Below are 27162 nucleotides of genomic sequence, written 5' to 3' on the forward strand. Positions count from 1 at the left end.
AGAACCTGCCATTGATACTGGCACATGGGTGCTTGAAAATTTGGAAAAGGAAGACTAAAAGCAAAGTGTTTTTTATCATCTGGATGTAAGGATATAGTAAAATAGCAATCTTTGAGGTCAATTATGATCTTAAAGCATCCCAAAGGGACTGCAACAGGGGAAGGGAGACCTGGCTGTAAGGCTCCCATTAGGACTATAGTTTTATTTACAGCTCTAAGATCTTGTAAAAGGTTCTATTTTCCAGTTTTCTTCTTAATAACAAAAATAGGGGTGTTCCAAGGGAAAGTGCTAGGTAAAATATGACCAGCCTCAAGCTGTTCCTGTCCCAGATGTTGAACAACGGCAAGCTTCTCTGAGGTGAAGGGCCATTGATTGACCCAAACAGCTTCATCAGACAGCCATGTGATTTTATCTACATGGGCCACAGGACAATCAACGGTCCCTAAGAAAAATATCCTAAGCCTGTGAGATCATTTTTGGGCACTGTAAAAATAGGCTGCCTAATGCCAGTTTCATGTTTGCCCATGCCTTTACCTGGTGTGAAGTCATCTTAAACATTTGCATGGTCACAATCTCATTGGGGCTACGCATGATCTGGGACAGTAAATCTTGACCCCATAAATTAACTGGAAGTTCGGAAATAACATAGGGCTGCATTTGTCCAGAGTGGCCTTCAGAATCTTTCCAAGTTAACAGTTTTGTACTACGTTGGGGGTTTTTACTCTGGCCCATGCCTCATAGGTGTGTTAAAATCTCTTCTAGTGGACAGGCTGGCAGCCAATCTTCTCCTCTGATGTCCATTAGCCCAGAAAATTCTTTGCTATCTAATTTTAATTTCATAGTGGGCTTATTATTAGATATGACTTCCACTCAATATATATCAGAGGACCCAAAGCAATTGGTGCCTCTCTTGTTAGTTATACTTTTGTTATCAGTGGACAGTAGGGGGGAGAATCAGAAGCTGTGCAAAAGGTTGCCCTGATGGGAGAGTATTAATTGCAGTGGGAGATGCCACCATAACCTTGATCTCTCACTCATAATGATTATCAATTATTCCTAGAAAAATTTGTAAGCTGCGCATGGTTATGCTGCTGTGGCCAGTAATTAGCCCAAATGTTTTTGGTGGCAGCGGACCAAAAACCCCTTTGGAATAGCTTGCACACTCATTTCTGAAGTTAAGACTGTGTGGGTAGTGGAACTGAGGTCCAGTCCTGTGCTGCCTGGTTTTGCTCTGCAGAGGGTTGAAATGGGTTGCTGTTTGCTGGAACAAAGCTGATTGCCCCATAAACTTGTGTGGGTTTGGGAGCCTGGGGCTGGCCCCTGTACTCATTTCCCTGGTTGTTATTGGGAACAAGAGGCTGGCCCTGTGCGTCAGTTTTAGATTGACACTCAATGGCTCAATGTTTTCCTCTCCTGCATCTTGGGGAAAGTCCTGGGGCAGGGGCTCTTTGAAGTATCCCCTTTTGATTTTGTGGGCAGTTTTTTTAAAAAGTGGCCTGACTCACGGCAACTAAAACATTTGTTTCTGCCCTGATTAGATAAGAACTGTCTAACAGTAGTGCCTTGTGTAGCAGCTGCCATGGCAAATCCTTGCGGATAAGCTGTGCCTATCTCAGCACAGAGGTGAATATAGCCAGAAAGGTCTGGTTTTTTACAGTATGACTGAATTGCTGCTTGACAGGCAGAGTTAGCATTTTCAAAAGCCACTATAGATCTGAATGTAGAACAAGAGGTAGAAATCCAGTGACATTGATTCTAAAAAAAAACAAAACAAAAATAAAACACTGCTTTTTTATGGTTAACAATAAGCATAAATAGTAACCTATATAACACAGTGATTGAGAAGTTGAGGTGAAAGGAAAAGTATAGGCTAAGTACCCCCACGGCCAAGTTCTCAGCACAAAGGAGATTTATTCACCCCAGAGGGAGTAGAATAAGAGAGGGAAGGGAATAAGATACAAACATAAGCTATAGAGGACAAGGGAGGAAGCGGCAAGGATATTTGTTCAGAGATAGAAGAGAGACAGAAGTGAAAAATCGGAAAATGGTAGTTATGAAGGTACAAGGTGAAACGCCCATGTTAGGATGTGTTTTGTTTTAATGAGATACGATGATTAGGTGAGCCAAGCAGGGCTTTTGATTGCTTGACCTTGGTGATCAGCCTCAGGAATGAGTCTGGCAAGAGAAAATCTCCAAATAAGGGGCTAGACCTTATGGCTAGCTTTAAGGATGTACTTTATAGTTTATAAGGGGGAGGAAAGGAGGAAGCGTAAGGCCCATCAGCACCATGTTTGCTGAACCCTGGCCTGCAGAGGTGGACGATAACATATTATTTGTGGTAATAAAAAGAGACAGATGTGATATACAGGAATAGGTTACAAACTTTTCTTCTGTTTTAAATTACTCATCAGACATTTGAAAACCCAAGTAGGATGCTTTGGGGGAGAGGGGGCATCTTTAAATCCTGATTATAAAACGCTCAACACATAGGAGCAATGGCTCTGGGCTTTGGAACTAGAAAACGATTTTTAGATAAGACCTCAGCAGTACAGAAGACAAAGAGAAAAACAGACAAATGAAACAGACTAAGAAGTTTTGGAAAAAATAAAGGAGGAAAACTTGAGGAGAGACAACATGGAGAAGGGGCGATACTTGTCTGCCATCCATCTGAAAAGGGTTAATATCTAGACTATGTTTGGAACTCCACAATTAAATAACAGAAAAATAGCATGTATCAATTAGAAATGGGCATTGTATATAGCTAGGTAGTCTTGAAAATAAACCATGCAAATGTGTGCTGGGTAAATGTAAAAATGTTCAACATCATTAATCATGAAGAAAATCAAAACCAAAATCACACTGAGATATTCCCTTACCTCACTAAAAGTGGGTTTTTACCAGAAATACAAAAGCTCCTCAGAAAATTAAGAGTAGAACTTCCATATGGTCCAATAATCTACTACAGTGTGTCCAAGGGACCACTGCACTCCAGTGGCACTGTCCTCAATACTCAGGAATTGAAAACTCTCTGAATGTCAACCAACCGGTGAGTTGATAAAGAACACACAGTAATCACACACAACTGAATGCTATTAGGCAAGAAAAAAATGAAACCCTGTACTTGTGGTAACACAGATGGAACTGATAATCCAGACAATCCCTTAATTAAGAATTGCTTCTCAGGTGGCTTCTATCAAGATGGCTTTGTCAAGTTGATGGTTAAGATAAGGTAGGATAGGTATTAAGTCACAATTAGTGAATAATAAAGTTATTTTCAACATTTAACTCTATAGTCTGGTCTGTTGATCATGTTCAGGGTGAGAGTGCATCTCACATTGTTGGATGGGAGTCCAAAGCCCATTTGTATACTCGGGATAAATACTGATCCACTGCCCAAGGCTCAATAGATTACCTAGGTCTCCTCACCACACCCCCATTCAGGGGATCTTTATCAGTCCCATGCTGGAATCCCAGGCATCAGCCTGGGATTCAAGAGCTAACCCTTGTCAGGTCAGTTGTTTTGGGGGGTTAAACCAGCCCAGTCTTAATCCCTTTAGTCATCAGTCCTCCCTCTCTGTTACTGGCTTTCTTGAGTTCAGATAAAGCATGAGATAAGAAAATATCCTGACTTCCTCCTTCCCTTTCCAATAAAAGCTTGGAGAAGTACTCAGTTCCTAGGTTGGCATCATGGCTGTCCTGGCTTCCTGGGTCTGGGTACTGGTTGGCTGCCTTTCTGCTGCTGTAGCAGAGGACCCTAATCTCTCATCTCTATATCCTCCTTTCTGGGAAGACTCCACTGGACAGTTAAGTGGTTTTACTTTGGAGGATGGAAAGTACATAATAAACCCATGGAAATTCACTGATAGATTAGAATTGTATAAAATCTTACTGAATAAGACAGCCCCATATTTTGCAAAATATGGTCCAGAAAATGAGCAAAATCTTTTATGGGGATTGCCTCTGCAGTTTGGATGGCAGTATAAAACAGGTAAGAAATATTCTTACTCTCTTATATACTGATACATGCCTGAGGTATTAGGAAAGTGGGATTCTCCATGTCTTACATTGCTATCTAGTTTTATGTCAACTTGACACAGGCTACAGACATTTGAGAGGAAGGAATGTCAGTTGAGAAAATAGTTTCATAAGATCAGCCTGTAGGCAAGCCTTTGGGCATTTTCTTGTTTAGTGACTGATGGGAGAGGGTCCAGCTCATTGTGCGTGGTGCCATCCCTGAGCTGTTGGTCCTAGGTTCTGTGGGAAAGCAGACTGAGCAAGCCATGAGGAGTAAGCCAGTAAGCAGGTTCCTCCATAGCCTCTGCATCAGCCTCTGCCTCCAGGTTCCAGTCCAGTTTTAGCTCTTACCTTGGCATCCACCAATGGACTGTGATTCAACACAAATAATCCAAATCCTCTGTTCTCCAAGTTGCTTTAGATCATGGTAACCCTAAGACACCCACATGTATGTGTCTCTTTGAAAACTGATTCTTTTTGTTTACTTTTTAACCTCCTCATAGTCATTGTCTCATCTATTCCTACTTGTACTTATCCACAAATCCTTTTCCCAGGAATTGGTTGTTTCTAACAGGCACGTCAAAGACAAATAGGCATAGAGACCAACCAAAGGTATTCATCCTTTCTCTAGTTTGCTGAGTATTTTCAAAATAGTTACTTCCCCACTGCTAACTACACATTTCTTCCTGTTTCTGTGGTCACAAAAGGGGGCATTCATTAAAACAGGAGTGATGTCTGATTATATTGACCTTAATGTGATTCCTAATTGCAATTGCCTGATCATAAGCATGAAATTATAAATGAGTGGTTCCTTGCTAATGGTGAGCTATGTCAATGGTTGCTTCTTGGAAATCAAGCTCTTTTCAGTATATGTACATGGAAGATGTTTGGGGGTATAAAATGTATAAAATGATAGTTATTTTTGGCTGACAGAAGACATGTGTGAGGAGATTGGTGCCTGATACCCACCCTGCACTGCCTCCTCATTGCTCAGCAAGTAAAAACAGAGGGAAAGGGGAAGGGAGAAGGGGAGTGGTGTCAATCTTGGAGAAAAAGATTATTTTCTGATATGTTGATTTTATGTAATGAATAGTCAATGTGTAAAATAATTCAGATAACTTGTTTTAACTTATGTAGAAATCTCATTGGTATGGAATATTGTTATCTCCACTTTACAGTAAGGTGCAAACTGGTACACATGTGATCATGCAATTTAGAAAACATAGACCAAAGGTTTGGTTTGACTCCTTTTCTGTGAGTGACCATTGCTCCCACGATTTTTATTAGGACTAGAGAAGGCAGGAAAATGTGAAGTTATGCAAGTAAAACTGTCTATAGCCTATAAATTAAAAGTCAAAAATTTGAAATGACTGAAAATAGAAAATAATTTGGTTGAGAGATCAGAAATAAAATATTAAAAAGATGGTAAATAAAATATAAGTAAATTGGGAAATTTTGTACCTTAAATTAAATGCATGTATTTAACAATTTTAAATGTGTATAATAAACAAATTCTCTGCCCTCTAGATAGATTAGTTGATCCCACTGGAAGGACAACCTGTGGCTACGAAAATTTTGACGAGCTGTGTGTGTCTGTGAACAGTTGGTGGGCTGGTAGGTTCACTTTAATAACAAAATTGGACCTTTGCATCAAAGAATACATTTAAACCCAAATCGTCGAGAGAGATGAACTGAAATAGTTCTGCAACTTTTGCAGGATAAATCTGCTTCATCATATGCCAGTGGCCTTGAAAACATGTGGCAAAATTGACCAGTCAAATAATTTTTAAGGATGTATTCAGACTTTACATAGAAGGATTAAATCAAGGAACTGAAAAGTTATGTCCTCTAGGGACCACCAGCACTGTTAGTGACATGACAGGTTCCCAGAGGAACATGCAATCATTGAAGGGAAAGACCAAGATAGTAATTCTTTTCCTTTTTGCTCAGAAAAAAAAGTCCTTAATGCTGATACAAATTTGCCAGAGTAATATTATACTTTGTTTGGCCAATGTATAACTAAGGCTTTAGTCATATATGCAACACTAAAAACAACTTGAATATATTTTCTAATTCTTTTATGATGTGTTTTGGTTGGAAATTAATTTACATAGAAATTTATTTTAATAATTTTCCATTGATTAGAAATGACATTGCATTAAATTTTACATTTGGGGGGAATGACTTATAAGTAGTATGAACCACTGGGTATTTCCCTCATGCTAAATTGAGTCATTCTTTCCAAAACTTACAAACAGACTTGTCAACAGCTCTAGATAGCTGATTGGTTTAGTAATTTGAGGTGTCAAGAATGAGTACAAGCCAATTACCTTTCTAAATTAAAATGTTTAAATCGGCTGGACTTTTCCTCTATAACTGCAAAGTTTGAAGACAAAACTTCTTGCCTTAGAGAAACAGGCAAAAGCCACGGTGATATGATGTATAAAAATTAGACTAACTTGCAAATCACAAAATATGCATTTTCTGAATCTATGATAATGCTCAATTATTTTTACAAAACGTTAAAATCAACAGCATAATCTCATTGAGAACTGTACCATTCTGTGAACAATTTGACAGTTTTTCTTTCCTTATTTATTTAATGCTTTGAAACAGGATTGTTATCCAATCCATTAATATTACTTTTCTTAAAAGTATTATAATACGACCCTTTAGTGGGTATATATACAATCATGATCATAGGATTATTAAAACATAAGTTGATTTTCCTCACTATTTTTAGTTGATAATTTTTATCATCATTAGGAATCTGTGAATTTTCCTTAATAACTTATGCTTCCTCAAAAATGTGTTCTGGAATTTGTCACTGGCTGTGGTGTGGGGTTAACCAGCCTTTTGTTTTTACAGATGTAAATTATTTTTTGAGTGTGTTACCTTTCCTTGCTGCTGTTGATTCGGGCATATTGGGGATATCATCAGATGAATTCACCATTTTACCGCCACCCCTGGATGAGTCAAGGTTTTGTTATAACGTTTCCGACTGCAAAGAGTTAGTCCGTGAAACAATGGACAGCTGGTCTACATTTTTTAAGGTTCTTCCTTTAAGTTTTATATCATACTCCTCAGCCATGCAGAGACAATGCTTTTTGTGAAAGTATTTTGTGAAGGATTGTTTTTGTGTGTTGTATCCTTTCCTTAATATTAAAACATAAATTGTAAATAGATTTTACTTGTAAGTAATGTAGAAATACAGTGCATGCCTTAGAACCCACTCATCCTTCTCATACAGTACTAATACAAAATTCATCTGTTCTTACTGCATGTAATGGGCTACTACAAATGGTAAGGGCGCAGGCCACTTTAAGAGAGCAAATAAGCTCATGAGTAATTGGGAATTAGAGCATTTGTGAAACATTATAAGAATCAGGGTTACAGCCTTGTTTGAGAATGTTCTATCAAATTACTGAAATTTAATTAATAACCACTCATATGTAGGTAGAACTAAAAAGTGACATGAGGTTCTGAACTAACCATTCGATGACCAAAATCAAATACATTGGTCAAGCATAGAAGAAGCTAAATGTCAGTGATTTAAACATATATTCACTGGTTTTTTTGAATGGTTAATTCATTGTTTTAGATTTAATTTTAAAATTTTTTCTTATCACTGAAGATGTTATGAGAATTTTAATAATGTTGACAGAAAAAAAATGTCAGTGGGTCTGTCCAGTGTAAAACATGGACATTTTGAAGATATTTGAACTAGATGATATGCTTTTCTGAAAAGTACTGGATATTCTCCCCATTGCTGTTAGGCACTAAGGTGTGGCATGTAGGAACAGCAATTTCAGTTCATGCTGACTGTTGCTCCTATCTCTGAGTCTGGTGGAGTTTGAGGGAGAGTTGCCTACATAACACTTTTTCCTCTATGCTTTAGTACATGCAGTTGCCTTCTAGTGACTTTGATGGCCTTTTGCAGCACTTATGGGCTGCTCATTCCTCATCCTTGGAGTATCCTATCGGTGTCTTTGATGACAGGTAAGAAATAGCTTTTATCTCTGTTTCAGTTTGATGCTTTTCCATTGCTCTGGTTAAAAACCATGACCAAAAGCAACTTGGAAAAGAAATGGTTTGTCTCAACTTACGAGTTATAGTCTGACATCAAGGGAAGCCAGGGAAGGAGCTCAAGCAGGAACTTGGAGGCAGGAGCCAGGAACCATGGAAGAATATTGCTTACTTCAGCTAACTTTCTTATATAAATCTCAGGGCTACCTGCTTAGGGATGGCACTGCCTACAGTGGCCTGGGTCCAGTTGCCTCAATTAGCAATTGTGAAAATGCTTCATAGACACAGATATAGGCCAATCTGATGAACTCAATTCCTGCATTGAAACTCCTTCTTCCCAGGCATTTCCAGGTTTGTGTCAAGTTGACTAAAACTAACTGGCATGGTCTTATTCATTTCTTTTCTTTTTCTTTTCGAGTAATTGTGATTTTTTATTTTAATAACAACTAGTGCAATCACTGGTGACAATGGTGATAAAGGGCAAATTTGGAATATATTTTAGGGAAGTGAAGAAAAGAATATCTGAGAAACAGGAGCTGGGAAAATAGCACAAGTGGTAAATCCCTCCTATGCAAGCACGAAGACATAAGTTCAATTCCTAGAACCCATGTGAAAACAACCAAGCACCATGGCATGTATTTATCATCCTCATACATATATGATACATGTTACAACTGATGAAAAAGGCTATGAAATTGTTAGAGAGCTAGGAGAAATATATAGGAAGGCTAGAGGGAGGGAAGAGAAGGGAGAAATGATACATCTTAACTTCAAAAAATAAAAGAAATAATAAAAAAGCAAAGAAATCTCAGTTCCATTCAGACAATCTTGAAAAAAAGGACACATTTAAGTGTGTTTTTCCATAATGTCAGAATTTATTGAGTACCAATATGTTTTTTTGGTAGGCCAAATTTGTTGCTGTAATGTACTTTGTACTACTCATTTTTCTTGAATATTATGGCCATTGACAGTCATGGTCTCTTTAACTTAAATCTTAACTACTAATATTCATTCCCAGGTCATATGTTATCTTTCAGATGCCTACCTATAGAGAGACAAAGAGAGTCAGTCTCTGTAGATCCTAAGGAACTCAACCATTGAGCTGTTGGAGGTTTGCAGAAGCAGGACTAGTTCAAAGCTGATGGGACTCAGGATGAGGAGCAGGGCCAGTCTGGTCACTCAAGTTGTTAATTTCAAGCAGCAGTTACCTTGCCAAACTGAAATCAGGAACAGTCAAAAGTTTAGAGCTTGCTGGTAAATCCCATAATGCATTTGTCTAAAGCATCAGTAATTGCTGTACCATTAGTTTTCCTTTCTCATATATGCTCCTGATGTGAGGGTTTTTTTTATCATTTGGTGGTTTGGCATGTTCAATAATTTCACATGATATGGCTTTGACATGCCCATGTGTTCATGTGTTCTTATGTTGATAAGCCTGTCAGTGGTGATGTTTTATGTACAAACAGTTACTATCAGTTTGAGCTTTATGAACTGTACTGGTCAGAGGTGACTGTTTGCTTCACAAAAGGGTGCTGATTTGTTCTGCCTCAAAATTATACTCAAAATAAAACAAACTCCTGGCTTGTAAAATGAAATTGCTTGAAGCAAGGCACAGCCTGAAAACTACTGTCTTATACAATGTGGAGCATCTTAAAGCAAAGTAATGTGGGGATCCTAACTTCACATGGACCATCTCTGACATCACTTCTGTGTATAGGTCCCCTACCCCTCTATCCCTTCCTTCCTCTTCCTTCTCCTTTCTCCATTTCTTTCCTTAAGATGTTTTTCTTTTAATGGTGCTGGGCATTGAAACAATTCAGGCCCTCATGCATCCCAGTAAGCCCTACCTGGGAGCTGCAACTCCTTTCCATACCCTTTTATTTCATTGCTATCTTCAGATAGTGTCTTGCTATATTGACCTGACCTCGTTGTCAACCTATACCATAGTGTGAACTTGAAGCTGTTATTTTCCTGCTTCAGCTTCTGGGATAGCTGAGATTATAGTCATCTGCCACCAAGCCCTGCTTGCAATTGCCGTGGTTTTGTTCAAACACACTGATGTAGTCCTTTCTATTTTATTTACGGTTTCAGGTATCTGCTTTTGAAACCCCACAATAGGAAGTCATGGGTTTAACTTATGTGATTCCTACACTATGTATAACCAGTGATCTCTGGATAGAGTGGTCCAGTGATGCTATGTTGATACTTGGAGCTTACCTTTTCGTGGTTGAAATCACTATTTATATTATTGCTGGGCACTTAAATCTATCAAACCTGCCATCTTAGTTTCCCCTGCTTCAAAAGAAATTAGGTAACAGAGTTGGTAGTGAAATCAAATGTATGTACACTTTGGCTCAACAGGGGGCAGACGTCTCCTAGTTCTTTCACGTTTCCTGCAGCCATGTTACAGCTGTGGAGAATGAAAGAAAGAAAGAGAGAGAGAGAGAGAGAGAGAGAGAGAGAGAGAGAGAGAGAGAGAGAGAGAGAGAGAGAGAGAGAGAGAGAGAGAGAGAGAGAGAGAGAGAGAGAGAGAGAGAGAGAGAGGAAATACAGATAAGTCAGCTTACCTGAGGATCTGCTTTCAGAATTGCACGAAATCTCTTCCTGACAGTGAGTTTGTCCTGTTAGGCTAGGCCTTCATTACAGCCGTTTTTCCTGGGGGAAATGTATTTCTCTGGGGTCCACTGGCTTAGGATTCCTGTCTGAACATCTTCGGTTTTGATACTTTCCCTCCCTATCTTATTGACCTTTGAGTTCAACCTCCTCAGTGATTTTTATTTCCTAATGTTGCATGTCTATAATTGCTAGTCACTGATCAGACAAACTGAAGAGTAACCTCCTACATTTGTTCAAAATGTCACAGATTCTGTCCATACACTTCTTTATAATGAGGGCTACTTTAGAGAAACTCATTTGTTCCCGTCTTTCCAGGTGGCAGACATTGAGCCTCTGACGTGCCCTCATTTCTCAGGACTCTCTCTGCCTTCCCTCTGTGTCATAACTTCTATTTCTTTACCATTCTTGGTGTGCTTTGCCTGCTAGGGTTCATGTTCTGGTCAACTGAAGATGGGTGTAGAGTCAGTGAAGATATCTGAGACACTTTACATATGCCTATCTTTATTATTTTATTTTCATTGTCTGAGGAGTTAGGTGAATACAGGAACATGTGGAGTGATTTTCAAAATCTTGGTCATTTCCCCCTCTCCTGTCCCTGAATGTCTAGTTTGGGGGAGATTGAGAACAGCCGGACTCCCCTTTGTGCACCTGTCCTTTGCTTTGGTGTTTTTGCTTGATTTTTCTGCTTGATTCTCTGTTCTGGTCGCTTTTATGTCCCAGAAGTCCCCCACCATATCTGGCTAAGTTGGTTGTCGATTAAATTCAAAGAGCAGGATTGAGAGAAGCAGAGTATTTCTTAGGTTTTGTACCATGAACATGCCAGTAAGGAAATCTTCCAACTTACTGGCCAAGCAACTGTTTAACCACTGACAGTCAGTGGCCCACACTTCAGCCTTCCACTTGAGCTAAACTGTCCTGTAGAACAGAAACTTTTCAGTCCCAGCTGCTGAGAATCTCAAAGTCTGCTGCTACTGTTTTCTTGTGTGTGTGTGTGTGTGTGTGTGTGTGTGTGCTCATGTGTGTGTGTGTGTGTGTGCTCATGTGTGTGTGTGTGTGTATGTTGTTTTTTATTTTTTTCTTTTTTAATTTGAGAGGACAAAGACACTTGTGTTTATATCAAGGGAAGGCTTACCTTAGGAGCTGATATGTAAGAATCAATGTTTACGTGTAGATTTTATGAGCTAAGATACAGTTGACATGTAACAATGCACACAGATTCAGGTATTTATTCAGCTGAATGAACATTGGCAACTGAAAGCACTTGTCAGACCCCCACCTAAAAAATGCAGGACATTTCTAGTACCCTTTCTAGAACATTCCTTATGTCTCTTATTTTCCTCTCCTTAAAAACTTCCTTTATTGACAGACTCTGGAGATCCCCATGGAGGGCTTCATCCTCCCTGGGGAACGGAGTGGGGATTGGGTGGGAGGCTGGGGGGGCTGGAGGGGACGGGGGAGAGGGGAGGGTGAGAGCTGGGATTGACATGTGAAACAGGCTTGTTTCTAATTTAAATAAAAAAATTAAAAGATACATATAAGCAAGGTTGAAACAAAAAAACCTTCCTTTCTTTTTAAAAAAAGCATAAATCATATAGAAGTTAAACTTCTCAGAGATCAGAAATAACTTTTGATACATCTGTCTTCTAACTCGAGGTTAGCCAGCACTAACAAGCACAATGGATCTTTCCTTCCTTCTTTCCTTCCTTCCTTCCTTCCTTCCTTGTTTTTCTTTCTTTTATCTGTTAAAAAAGATCATATGTATTCCAAAATGGCAGCTGAAAAAGAGGCTGTTTCACACCCCCATTGTGAATTGCAAGCATGTGACACTAGGCCTTATTTGTATTTGTTGTTACAGAGCCAGACTGTATTATTTAAACATGTCTTTAACGTGTTTGTCACATGATTTTCAAATATAGTGTTCCTAGGAATGACATAAATGGAAAGTAATATATTAAAAAGAGGTGACTAATTAAATAACTCTTCACAGGTTTAGATTTAAGCTATCTACACAATTCCTGAAAGACAAACCAAATTCGTGGTACTATTGAACTTCCTTTTAAAATAATTTTATTTCTGGGTACTAGGTGATTTCTACAAAGTGAGATTTTAAATTCTGAGGAAATGAATCATAATTGGTATTTTTGTCTATTTGTCTTTTAGATATGCCTATTATTCTAAACAAGAAGTAAAGTTTGAGAAAAACTGGGTTATTGCTGTACACTACATAGCTGCGGTCTACTTTCCTACAACCCTGAAAAGAACAAGTAACTTTCAGAAGGCTCTGCCTCCACGTGTTCTTTCTGACAGTGACATAGCCCCTTTTATTGCTGACTTCACTTCTCTTCAGAATACAGTCCTACTGTCACTCACGGAACTTGGTGATATTGATAGACTTACAGGTAAAAATTTTTAAAGAATACTGGAAAAAAACAGAACTGATATATTGGAAGAGTACATACGCAAATTTAAGTAGAAATACATTCAGTCAGCATGCACTAAAAATGTATGAGTTCCTATTGATGTATTTTGCATTTTCTTAAAAGTAACCACTCTTGGTAGATGGTAAGACCATTGAGCAACCACAATTATTTGACATGTGACCTGTCCCTTCATTTGGATGCCACTTTGAACCTTGACACTTGTAATATCAAGTGAAATATAAAACAGAAAGTCCACATACAGTCATTATTTCATTCATGAAAGCTTCTTTTTAAATATATTCTACTTTACTCTTAAGTCTAAAGGAAACAAATGAATTCCAAAAGAAAATTTGTCATCATTAATGAGGTTCACCTGACTCATTGGATGCTTTTAATACAATACTACTAGTCAAGAAAGAAGACCTTTGTTCCATAATGACAAAGCAGAGTGATAAACAGGCTTCGTTAAGTATTTGAAGATTACCATGTTGTCCCATTTTACTCTTATGTTCTGGGACCTTTAGCTAAACTAAACATGTATGCTGTTACTATTTTGTAAAGGGAAAGATTTTTGGATCCCTAAATTGTAAATGAAATAAACATGAGTGTATTATGTTCAAATTTGTAGGAAACTTTTGACTTAGACTATAAGATCCACCAAATGTGTTAGTGCCTGTTGATTTCTGTCCTCACCTCGTCCTTGGTCATAGTGTAATACTGACAGCCAGCAGGCAGCATACAACGAAGAGCAGGCTGATCTTCAGCTGATGGATAATATGTGTAAGATTCGTACTAGAATCATCCTGTTTTCTTATAGACATGCAGTATTTTTTAATGAATTTAGTCTGATTATGAAAATAGTTAAAGGCCATGAGTGGTAATACCAGATCATCCCATGTACACTTTTTCTTATCATTTATGATTCCACAACTTAGAAAGCAGGACACAAAACTTTCAGATCAGGTATGGAAAAATGATAATACTATCAGTGAAGTCAATTTTTCTTTGTGAAATGATTATTTCAATGTCAATTTTAGTGAAAGCAAATGAAATAAATTTGATCAATGGTTATTGCCTAATGGAACTAAGAAATGTTTTCAGGAGTTGACATGCACTCATTTTATCTTTTCTAGGATCATTATCTCTTAATGTTTGGAAAACTCTCATGAGTTCAAAATTTGTAAGGGAACAATTTCTAAAAATCTCTGAAGCAATTCTGGAAGCACCTACTTCAACATCATTTTTTCAATGAACAGTTGCCTTTGAGCCACAAACAATTAAAAATAATGTCTTTGATCACAATCATGTAGGCTTATGATTTGGGTTTTTTTGCTTGGTGTTCATTTTTCAGGATTTTCCCTTGTGCATTCTTAGTATCAATTTTTCATAATAGTTCTTAAATTTTAAATTCTGTAATACAACCAAATCACAAAGGATCATTAAACTGACATTAAGCACAGATGGCTGTTTTGATGCTACTTTGTGTACTGTAGTTTTTACAAAAATGTAGAAAAATATATCCTACTGGTGTTTAACCAAAATTCAAAATATTTTGAAATCAAATACCAACATTCAACTTCAATATTTAAATCTCATAAAGCTTAATTGCAATAGAATCTACTGACTTACCATGTTTGGTTTATGATTTGCTAGCCTTCAGGTTATAATTACTTACTAGAGTTCTTATTATTGACCCACATTTGTAAAGACTCCTTCAGGGTCAAGTTTCTCATGTTGTACCCTTTTAAGAGAGAGGTGCACTGGATTGACTTGATGATTTTCAAAGGACTCCTCTGTCTCACTGATCCAGACCTCTCCTGAGTCTGCATGTAGACAAGAGTGAATGGTTGACAACTATATCATCATGTTTCTCAAAGCAAGGGCTCTACTTCTCAGAGTCAGTGTTCTAAATTGTTTACAGCAAGAAGAATTGTAGCAGAATATACAAGAATATACAAAGGAAACATTGTATTATGTATAATATATAAGAGAAGCATTAGATAAGAGAGAAAGGATTTATTTCTGTTCACAGTTTCAGAGAACATAGTTCAACATAATGGGGGAAGTCATGGCATCACAAGCCACAGGATTGGATGTCTGGTGCCTCTAATGTGGAGATAAGAGCAGGAACCAAAGATTATAGGACACCAGTAGGGTAAGGTTATAGCTAATAAAGAGCTATTTTCAGTGACTAAACTGAACATCTGGGCTACATGACTTTAAAATGATGTCACCAGCTAGAGACTACATGTTCAAATACAGAACTACATGTTCCTCCTCTGGAGGAAGTTTCCAACTCAAACTGTAACAAAAACAGAAGAATGAATGTGTATAAAATTAATGATTCAGTTGAAAATAAAACGCAAGAATGGGACCCAGGATGTTGAAACACACTAGCATCTGGAGAGGATGATAAAGAGACATGTGCCAGCTACAAACCAAAAATGTAGATTTTCTGTCCGTTGTCTAATGTTCCTAAAGTGTCTAATGTGTTTCTTTCCCACGAATGCTTGTCACGACTCTGATTTCCTGTAAGGAAGAAAAAAAAATCCTTTCCTTTGACCAACTTCTGACTCCTGACATTTTGATCACTTCAGTGGTAACATGGACATTTGAATCTGATACACATTTTGGTGACCCAGCCCAGGAAATAAAACTGTTTCCCCTGAGTCATGGCAGCAAGGTTCTTAGGTTCTCTATGGAGGAGTCATGATTATTTAGGAAGAGGAAACATGGCTGTCATTGGCAAGCTCAACCTATGTGTGGAATTCAAGGGAACTTGTTCTCAAAGGCTACTGAGAATTTTTGTGTTTTAAAAGTGGAGAGCCTCCTGTCTTTCCCTCCCACATCACTGACTTACGAAGTAGCATGCTGCTACAAGCTGCAAGATCACACAGCAATTATGCAGCCTTAGTCTCACAAGATAACTTAGGAGAATTAAGGATTCTTCTCATGAATGAAACCAGTAAAAAGCTGTAACTGGCGTTATAATCTTGTGAATGATTTGGCTGTGTCTTGCTGCAGATTCTTCCTGTAGCTCATTCCTTTCTGTAACAAACTTGGGATTTACTCCCACAGTTTAGCACCATCTGATCATTTACTGGTAACAAATTTCTCCCATGCATTTGGAGTTTCACTGATTATACTCCCTAACTATGTGTAAATACCTGTTCTCCACTGGAAGGCACCAGGTTTTTTTTTTTCTTGTGCAAAGTAAACTTAGATTCCCCTCTTTGACCTACAGCCCTAAGTAATTGATGCTAAAAGTTTCTCCTAGTAGGTTTAGTTTATTGAACTTTGTGTAAATCTTATCTGCCTTTCTGACCCTGAGAAACTCAAGCCTCACATCCTATTGTAAAAATAATTACTGTTGCAAACCTGTATCTATACCTTTAACCCCAAGAACTGGGGAGAGTTAGAAAGAAAAAGAAACAGAGAATTGGAGAGACAAAGTTTCTTTGAACCCTGAGTGAAAATTTTAAAAGCTGGACTTCTAGAGTTTTCAATAGTATGTTAGTGTATGTAGCAAACAGTATTTAGTTTTCTGTGATGCTGATTACCTCCACCCATGCAAAACAAAGGTTATATTTGTCCTCTAATTCCTACCATTTTGGCATCTGGATAGCCATATAGACCTTTCTCAGATGGTTTGCTTTGGTGCCAGCTGGTGTAAGACAAGTTATTTCTAACATTTTTAGTTTAGTGAGGTGTATGTTCCTTTGCTCAGGTCATTTTGATACACTAGAGGACATGACAGATTTTGTTTCTTCCATCTGGAGGAGGTCCGGAGACTTTTTTCCACAGTTGATGTGGTATAAGATTTAGAAGACTAATAAAATTATGAGCATCTTTCTCTCTGATGAAATCTCCTTTGGTAACTTCTAGTGGAGAAGCTGGGATAGGGAATCCAAAAGCAACCCACAGAGCAGATAAAATTTCTTGCTTTTATAAACCTTAGGAAAGGGATAAGTTACTGGAGCATCTTAGTGATGGTATTAGACCACATATAAAACTGTAACGGATTGATTTTAGTCTGGGCTTCAGGAAACTAAGATCAATGCCCCCACCTTGTGCTGGGGCAATTTTGTGCTAAGAGCTTAGAACTTGGGTTGTTTTAGGTCTGAAATGGGAGAGAAGTATAGTTGGATTTTAATTTGGGCTGCCAGCCCAGAAGTCCTGCCTACCTATTGACCAGTCAGCTCTTTATTAAACCAATCAGAAGGTGCCTTGAGAAAGATACATCTTTACAGTGTACAAGAAGATTATCAAGCAGAGGAGCTTGGCTGTTTCCTTTTAAAGTATAGTATCATCTGTTATCGAATGTCTTAGCTTATATACAAAAATAAGAAAATTGACAGGGCTTGAGAGACGGCTCAGTGGTTAAGAGTATGTACTGCTTTTGTAAATATATGAGTTCTGTTCCCAACACCTTTTGAAAATGTGGTTACTGTCATAACAGAGATCACAACTGACATCCTTCCACCAAAAGAAACTAATGAATCAAGGCTGTGGACTCAGTTCCAATCCCACTAGGGAGTCCCAGACCTAGTGCTGAGATCTTTGGTACCATGAGCAAGGGTTGTGGAGAATTAAAGCCTAACCCAGAGAAAAGAAGCCATTTCTAGTAAGGTCAGAAACCCATAAAGGAGGAGCTAGAAATAGGGGAACACTAAAATGGAGAGGCTACTAGTACCCAAGCAGAAGGGCAGAAAGCCTGGGAGCAGAGCACAGGTCCTTTGGAGTAGATGCTGAGTGGCTAGACAGAAGACCTCATCCTCAAATCAAAGAAACCCATGCTGCTTATCTCTCAAGCACTAAGGTTGCCATACTGCATATTTTAAATAATAAAGATTCACTCCCACTTCAATAGAGAGATACGCCATGAATTTAATGTGAAATACTTGTTAGTCATGCTAGTCTGTCACAGTGAGGAGGCAGACAGGAGATTCAGCAACATCCCTCTGTCTTCCTCTTTGTATTGCTAGAAGACTCTGAGGTTCAGAAAGTTCTTAGTCTGACAATGCAGTAATGAACTAGTTGATAAAAAGGGGACCATAGACAGCCAGATTTATTTCAATTAGACAGAACTACAATATACTCCATCATTGAAGAGGTCTAATCCAATAAGAGGCAAAGGTAAGAGAACTGAGGCTTTAGGAGGTCCTTTGTTTTGTTCAGGGTGAAAGTGTGGCGTTCTAATCTGTATGAAGGTCATGATGTCATTTAGCCAGGGGCTTTTTCTTGAAAAATAAGGACGACATTTCATTGTCTTCTCCCAAAATGTCAGGTCAAATTGGGTCTGTCAATCCTGTAAACAGGAAGGTGTCACTCAGTGGGGATTACAAAGATGAGGGAATTGAGGCAAATTGAGAGATTCTGGGGAGAGAGACACTTCTAAATCTCTCTGTTGCTTGAAACTGGCTAAATTACTTTTCTGTTTGTTTCTTTTTTCTTTGATTTTATTTTCACATTGTTCCTTAAATGCCTATCATTTCCCCTGGGGACCACATCATAACAGTGAGTGCAACAATGCATCCTGGCAATTAGGGACAGTCAATATTAAAGCATGGACTAGTTAACGTTTGATGTCTATAGAAAATAAAAATTACCAGAAGGAAGGGGGAATTATAATAATCAAGTTAGTGATTTGCATCAGCCCAGGGAAGAGACTCAGGCAATGCCAAGAACTCATAGAAAAGGGACCCTAGTCATGACTTCCCTACTGACATATACCAATATCCAATGGTCTTACAATTTGATAATGATCTTTACAAATGATAAAATAAAATAAATAAAATAGTCTGCGTTTATGGAGCCCTTTTAAAAGCTAGTGAGTGAGACCAAAACAGGAACAATATACTCCACAGGTTTTTGTTTGCAGTTAAGTCAGCTAAGAATAAGTTTCTGTTGTTCTGTTGTCCTGTGGTAAGTTCTTGCAAGCTAAGGTCTCTATTTGTAAATGAGTAAGTCCCTAAAGCCCAGCTGTGGTAGCACACGCCAGCATTCTCTGGCACAATTGAATGGTAAATGGTCAGACATACTCCTTGCAATGGTATGCTCTTTGGTCAGTGTACCCTTTCCACATATAGACAGTACTTCCATGATAAGATCCCACATCCACTGTGCCCTTCTGTAGCTTCTTAATCCTTTGGATAGAGGGAATTCCTATCTGAGTGATTAAGCAGTTAACTGCTAAATGAACCCACATGAAGATTTAGAATATCTGGTGATGCCTGTAATGCCGCATCTCTTTTTATATGTGTAACAACGATCATTTCCTGTTGTACCAACTAACTCAAAGGACATGAGTTAACTTGTGGAAGACTGGTGAGTCTGTCTGAAAAGGAAACGAAGACAACAAAGACAGATGCCTAGATGGTCACAGCCAGAATATAGCCTTCTGCTACAGTCTCCCAGTGCCACTCCCTCTATTCCTCATGGCCTTAAGCTCTCATCACAGTAGAACACTGGGTAGAGACAATAACTATACCTTTCCCAGGACTACCCCTGAATAATCCCGCTTCCTTGCACTAATGTCTGTCTCCTAATTAGAAGAGTAAACAGGACTAATGTTTGAACCTAGTAACAAACAGCAGAGCTCCATTCCTGAACTGAATCTGTCCAGAAAACATTGGGAAATGAAATTGTGCATTTAATATCAGTCTTGTCATTTATTAGCGAAGTGAGTTTGGGTAATTGTCATGTACCTTTTGTACCTCTGTTTATTTATTGTTACTACAGAAGTTATAAAGTTACCTTCCAAGTTAACTTTACAAGATTATTTGGAAGAATCCATAAAAACATGAATATAAAAAAATTATTTTACCTAACGAGAGGCAGAAAGCCACAAAATGCAACAATTGTCAGATGAATTGAGCAGAGAGACAAATGCATACTCAACCAGCAGGACAGAAAGAAAAATGTCTGTGACAAGTTAAAATCATGAACCGTTTGTTGTTAATTCTAGAAACTCAAATTTCCTAGTAGCCATAGAAAATGGAGCAGTGTCTTCAATATTTTCTTCAGTCTTTTCTTCCAGCCAGATATAATGGCACATCTATTGTAAGGATTAAGGCAGTATGCTGGCCTGCCCCTGTCACCTGGCAGAATGCACTCAGGCAGTACCCTTGTCAGCCCAGGGTTCCATGGCTACATAGTCTGCACGCAGGTGCAAAGGACTCCTTTAAAAGAAAGACCACCACCCTGCACCCACTTAAGCTCTCATTCCTGCTGTTCCTTGGAGCAGACAGGGCTTTTCTTATCTCCCTCTTCTCTTCTGCCCCCACCCTGTGCCTCTTTTCTATTTCCTTCCCCCTTCCCTCCCCTTTCTAATAAAACTTCCCACTAGGCTCTGTCTGGCATCTTTGTCCCTCTGCCTCGGTCACCCTTGCCTGTCATGGAATCCACCAAGGTTCCCCTTTATCATAACACTAGTAATGTTGAAATACAGTTACTGAATGAAGCTGTATGAAGGGATTTTGGAGAGCTTATGAGAAAACTCCAAGTAAGCAAGACAAAAGTCTTGTAACCGCTGTTCCTCCATAATACCTGGAATGTGCTTCTGTGCCCCTCCCAGGTGTGTAATGAAGGCACCAGACTCTCACCCATCCCCCTGCTTTAGAAGCCATAACAGGCTACAGAAAAGACCTAGCAAGACAAAGGCCCCTGACTCTGCACATGTGCTTAGTTTCCAGCCTTCTGACCTTATAGGACCTGCCCTAGTCACTAGGAGATTAGATACCCTCCACGTAGCAAGGAACCAATCAGAAGTTAGCTGGTGGGCTCTGGGCATACTTTATGGTAAGAGTGGCATAACAGTGATGTACAGCATATAGCAACCACCCTGGGAGGACCTATAGGCCATAACAACCAGGTGACCAATCAACACAGGATAGGTCACCCAAGCCCAGAAGCATACCAATCCTAAGGCTGTTTTGTATCCCTAGATACTTTCCTTGAACACCCCAATAAATTCCCTACCTCAAGGTTTCTCCTGGTCCTTATCACTCCACCCTCTGTGATGAACAGATGAGGAGTCCGAGTTAAAACAGTTAACCAGTTAAACAATAAAATACTGTTTGCTTTTGGATCAGAATGGGTATCTAGTTGACCTTTGCTCACAACAGTAATAGGAGTGGATTTTGCTTGGATTACACATTATCTTACTTTTGTTATCTAAAGATGTTTCCAAGAACAGGTTGCTCTTTGTGACTGTGCACAGCTTGAACTCAAGAAAAAATTTGCTCACATGACCTTGCCTTACCTCAGAATACCCCCCATAATATAAGTTTTCTGATGCCTGAGTAAAGTAGGCTATTGCATGAGACTTTAGTCTGCCATATTTTTATGCTCCACTCTCCCAGGTTTATACCGCCAAATACAACAGTAACAAGTGCCACCACGAATTAAGAGCACTGAAGTCAACTAAAAGATAAGGAGTAGGAACCCTCACTGAAAGAGGTTTCTACCTCCCTGGGGTAGAAACCAGGGAAGGCTTTGCCTTACGTCAAGCTTGTGCATCCTTTTTTAAAGAAAAGAAGTACACTCTTATGCCTAGATGGCAGGGTGCCCCCAAAACTACTGTGGAGTCCAAACTCATATTCCAAACAAAAAGCCTCTATTCAGCTCAAGCTTGTACCCTCTGTGTGTCTGATGTAGAGGTACAATCAGAAAGTCTCAAGCTCATTTGGGGTGAGGTTTTTAAAATAGTAGAGGATAGGGTAAGCAGATATCTAAGGTTCTGGACCACTGATTGGCTGACATTCATTTACGGGTGTCTTGACAAAAGGGGATAGGTACATGCTGGGCTAAGGAACATCTGGTGATGTCTATAATGGTTGGACTGTTAGGTATTTCCTTTGCAAAGTCAGGTACTTCCCGTTAGATGCTGCCCATCCCTGGGTGGTGTCAGTTTATGTCTTTTCCTGAAACTGAGTGCTGCCTGCCTGGAAATCAAAACTCAGGCTTATTCTCTTGACTGGTTTTTATCAATCCTGTCATGACAGCAGTATAGCCAAGCTGTTCTGGGTCCCACAAACACAATCACAACTATTAGATTGCTTACAAATTGTTTGTAATTATAAGCCCTAGTTTCCAGAAAAAAAGGAGTGTTAGATGAAGAAATATGGGGCAGAGTTGGAAAGAATATTGAAAACATAAACAAGGGGAAGAGACCCCTGTTCAACACTGGGTCACTTGGAAATACTTAAGGAAAACTTCAGGGAATACTTATGGAAATCAGCATAAGGCTGATTTCACAGGGAGACTCAAAGATGCTATTGAAATGCAAGTGAAGGGAACCAAGTTTAAAAGTTATTGTTATTAACAATCGACTTTTGATAATGCCAATGAAGGTTGTCAAGGATTAATCAGGCCTCAGAGAGAGACAGGGGATGTTAGGAACTTTCTCAAGTTACATAGAAATGTGGGGATCTGTCCCGCGCTACCGTCTCGCCAGCAAGAACGACGCAGAACACTCGGATCCTTCTGCAGTAAAGCTTTAATGCATCTTGAGAGATAGATGATCAGCTTCTTAGAGGGAGACCCCAAGCTAAGAAACCCAGCCCCTTATATAAGCCTAGGAGCTCCGAGTGAGATGTGTAGAGCCGGGATTGGTGGTTTGCACATCACCCCAGATGACGTCACGGGAGAGGCACAGTTTAAACGGTTAACTCCAACTGACAGCGACAGTTAACTCTAACTGACAGCGACAGTTAACTCCAACTGACAGCGACAGTTAACTCCAACTGACAGCGACAGTTAACTCCAACTGACAGCGACAGTTAACTCCAACTGACAGTGGATGTCAGCGCCATCTTCTAACGGCAATAGCGATAGCGAGGGCGGCTCCTCACAGGGATCTACAATCATAGAGCAAAGAGAGCTGCTTCAGAAACCTGTGGTGTTCAAAGACAAATGTGGTGTTCAAAGACAAATGTGGTGTTCAAAGACAAATGTGGGCACAATGTCTCACTCGAGGCTGACCTGGCCATTTGGAAAGAAGGAAAGCATTATTTTCAGATTTTATTCTTACTTTTTATTTTTTTCCAAATACATCTTGGCAGTGTGGGCAGAATGGACTCTGAAACTACTCAGCTTCCAGGCCAGCCACACTTAGCTTCCTTGCCTCTCACACATATTTGGGCTTTTGATCTGACTGGAACTTGGAGTTCTCTGGCTGTGATTCACGTACAAAAAAAAAGTACCCATCCCTGGTTGTACGGCTCAATACTCTGAACTGCCATCAATCAGCTTTTATTAGGGACAGTCACTGAATATTTTGTAATGACTCCGCTGTTATTTAAATTTGGATGACGGTTCATTGGGCTGACGAAGAATGAAAGCCTTCCAATATAACGGGTAGCTTTGGAACTCCATGTTGCGTATCCTCACCCAAAATGGGTATCCTGAAGGAAGACTGAGGCTCAACAGTAACTGACTTCAAATATAAATCAGCACAGGAAGGATAAAGATGCCCTGAGAATGGAAACCAACGTAACTTGAGAAAAAAAAAAAGTCAATGCTGCAGAAGGACTGTAAATGTAGAAAGACTGCAATGGAAGGAAACTGAACAGCTCAAGAATAAGGACATAGAAATATAGGTTCCAAAAATAAGACCGTAGAATGAAAATACAAAGTTGTAAGTGAAAGAAAATGAAAAAGACTGTCAGCAGCATTCTCAGCAGTTTAAGGATTATCCGTTAACAATGGCTTCCTTTGCTTTACAACCAACTGATAGCTCTGTCTACAAGGCTAAAAGGGCCCTCCGTAAACTAAGGCTCTTTCTGTAAACTGAGAGTCAGCTTTTAGATAACCCCGGACACTTGACCAGCAAATTGAAGTGAGCTGAGTTAATTTTAAATGATGAGATGCATGTGACTTTTGGTTGTGCATTGTTCCATACTCTTCTCAGCAGTGCAAACCTGGCTGTATCAGGAGAACCCAGAGTTTCAGTAAACACCACCCAAAAACGCCAGAGAGAAACAATGGACTAGATACAAACACTAGTTAAACTGAAAAATCCTGTTAACGGAAATTGTAAAAAAAAAATTTGTAACTAGTTTTAACCTCGAAATTGTAAAAATTCTTTTGTTCATGGCTTATGCATGCTTCTTCCTATAAAAAGGGAATTCGAAAATCACTCAGTTTGCCAGTTTCAGAAGCCCGAACTCTGGCTGTGGTCTCGGCTATAGCTGATAACCAGAAGCAAGCTTTATTCCAATAAAAGAAAAGAAACCTTCTCCGTGGGGCACAAAAGAAGAATTGTAAAATTAAAACAGAATTGATAAAGTCATACTGTGTGTTGGGGTAGGGAAGGAGTTATGGAATTGGGAAAGACAGTGAATTCTCAAGGTTGCAACTTCAAACTTTCAAATACTAGCCTGTAAGAAAACAATTCTCAAATTACCTGTGGGTCATTTTGAATCTCAATAAATGGCATTAGTCATCTACTATCTCAAATGCATATCTTGAGTTTTAAGGCACAAGGCCAAGGCACAAACTGACCACAAGATTAAAAGTAGCAGTGACAAAATGTACTTAATTATTTCTTCCTTGGTTACCTTCAAGGAAGAGCCTGGGTTTTGCTGACAAGCATTTTTTTTCTACGCAGAGGCTGGTGTCAAAAAGATATAACATTAATTCTTTATAATAACAGTAAGCCACAAAGACCTAAAGTAAATAGGCCTTCATTCTCATCCTGGTTCACATGCCTTGGTTCCCTGGCAAGCATATTTCTGATAGTCTAGTCATTAGTTTCTCTTAACCATATTCAAGTCTCAATTTGGTTCTTTTTCTGAGGTGGTACTCTGGAGAGGGGCACTTATAAACCCTTGAGGTGAGTGAGTGGCTGGGCCCCACCCCTGAGGAACTGCAACCCACAGGCTCTGTCACAGAATGCTCTAGCTGCCATAATGACTGAACCCAGCTCCTCCAGAGGCAGGTGGCCAAGCTCTGCCCTGCTCAGGACTTGAAAACCCACCAATCCCCACCCTGGAAATCTCTACCCTGGAACCCTCCCCCAAGATACCCTATCTTCTTCTCAGTTTTCTGCTGCTTCTTGCTTGAGTAGAGGCAGCTACCCTCCAGGGTTTTTTCCCTCCCAAAAAATCTTTCTGGTGAAGTTTGTTGTGTGGTGTGATTTTGTGGTATTCCTTGACTCCCTGCTGCCTGGACACCTTTTTCTTTGGAGCTTGCATTGGGGAAGACTTTCCCCTCAGAGCTGAAGCACTTGTAGTACTTAACCTCATGTCATCTCTCTAAGGTCTCCAATATTTCTCTAGTTTATCTGTAACACAAGGAAAATAGAATGAAGCAAAATGAAGCCTCAGTTCCACAGCAAATATGTTCGTCATTCCCAGTGCAGGAGCATGGAACTTCACATAATTACTACGTCAGCAAAATATTAAATATCGCACTCAGTAAGTGGAACAACTCTATTTGGGGTGGTGCTATGAGCAGAGGATGTCATGGAGCCAAGAATCAAACTCCTGACCTTGACCTGAACCCTTTGCCTTGTGCCTCCAACTCCCAAGTGCACTTGGGTTATAGGCAAATGCCGCCACATTTAGGCTCTGACAAATGGAATCTTTACAGTATAGAGATTTCACGGCTGATTGAAATGGTCAGGAACCCAAGGAAGTGACACCATCAACTTCTGTGAAGCCTCAAACCTACAGTTAAGCAACTACTTCTATTTAACAAGCAGCCTACTCCTATCTTGTGCTTTAAAAGCCATGTGTCTGTGTGGGAATTGGAAGTTCCCTTTTCCATATCCCTGTCACAAAGACACATTTATGTAAGGCGTTTAAAAGTACTTAGTGAATTTTCTATAACAGTGCCAATTAATTCCTTTTTACAAAAGACTTTACTTTTAATCTTTAATTATGTGAGTATGTGTGGAATTATGTGCATGCAAGTATAGATGCCCAAGTTAGCAGGGAAGGCTTCAGACATCCTGGAGCTCGAGTAAGACATGGTTGTGAACTGGGCAACATGGGTATTGGAAACTTTACTGTTGATCCATCTCTCTAGCCTCAGGGTCAAGCATTTCAAAGGAAATTAACAAAACAGGAACGAAAAACCAACACTCCTGCATTTAAATTTACATTCTATGGGGTAACTAAAGCATTCCCCAAGCAAATACACCCTAGAACACAAGTCAGATTGTTGCTGATCATATGTGGATAGATGCTGAGGTCCCTCTCCAGAGGAGTGCTTTTAGGAAAAGCGCAATGAAGTAGTATGCTACATTCTATCCTTTGGTCAGGGGCAAGTTCGACACATTTGTTTTCTTCCTGGAGGTTGACAATGGTTTCTTTCTAATTAAACTGTATGTTTCATTGACTATTTTTTAAAAGCTTTTATGTCACAACCGAAGTCTGTGGGTACTACACATTGGGTTTTCAGCATGTGTTAGAAACTTTCTGAGGACAACCGTGTCTTGTCCGTAGTTATAGCCTTATGGTACCTCTAGCCTTTGTTCATTAGAAGTGTGAATGTGAACTACTGTCTGGAGAGACTGACTGATTAGTACTGCAGTGATGCAAAGAGACTGGAAGGCTAATTATTATCTTGTCTTCGGCTAGTTTTAGCCCCTTCTGGAAGTTATTTCTTGCCTATCTCTGCATCAGAATTGACATCCTATAACTAATAGCTTAAAATCTTTTGAAATCTATTAACTCAGTTGGCTACTACCAATCCAAAAGCTAAGAAAGCCATTGGATAGCATCTATATAACAGTTTCTATAACTGCCTCTCTGATGTACCATCATTAAATGTGCCTTGACTTATGACTTTGTTGTATATATGTATAAAACTTGATGTAACTGACTCCACTTTGGAACATGGAATATGGGGTAATCTAAATCAGTGTTCCTGTCCCCTGTTTAAACAGAACATTTCCAGAATAAATTACCCACTAGTTTCTATTAAGATGAAAGTTGCCGTTTTGTGCATATAGAATTTATCTACCCAGAAAATTGTATCATCCACCTAGGTGGCCATATCATACATTCCAACATCTTTCCCACCTTCTAGCAAGGCTTTCCCAGTCATGAGTGGCTCACAGATATTTTGAAGTGTGAGT

The 27162-nt window shown here is 39.3% G+C and overlaps 1 protein-coding gene across 1 annotated transcript; it reads left to right on the forward strand.

Annotated features, from left to right (window-relative positions):
- The first annotated feature begins 3664 nt into the window (after window positions 1-3664).
- On the forward strand, window positions 3665-14535 carry CUNH6orf58 (chromosome unknown C6orf58 homolog). Its single transcript, XM_005065715.3, has 6 exons — window positions 3665-3988; window positions 5542-5628; window positions 6883-7067; window positions 7913-8013; window positions 12817-13055; window positions 14210-14535. Exons 1-6 carry the CDS (start codon window positions 3688-3690, stop codon window positions 14326-14328), a joined length of 1032 nt encoding a protein of 343 aa, XP_005065772.1. The 5' UTR covers window positions 3665-3687; the 3' UTR covers window positions 14329-14535.
- The last annotated feature ends 12627 nt before the right edge of the window (window positions 14536-27162 follow it).

This window comes from Mesocricetus auratus, unplaced genomic scaffold (assembly GCF_017639785.1).
Source record: "Mesocricetus auratus isolate SY011 unplaced genomic scaffold, BCM_Maur_2.0 Super-Scaffold_100018, whole genome shotgun sequence".
Classification (NCBI taxonomy): Eukaryota; Metazoa; Chordata; class Mammalia; order Rodentia; family Cricetidae; genus Mesocricetus; species Mesocricetus auratus.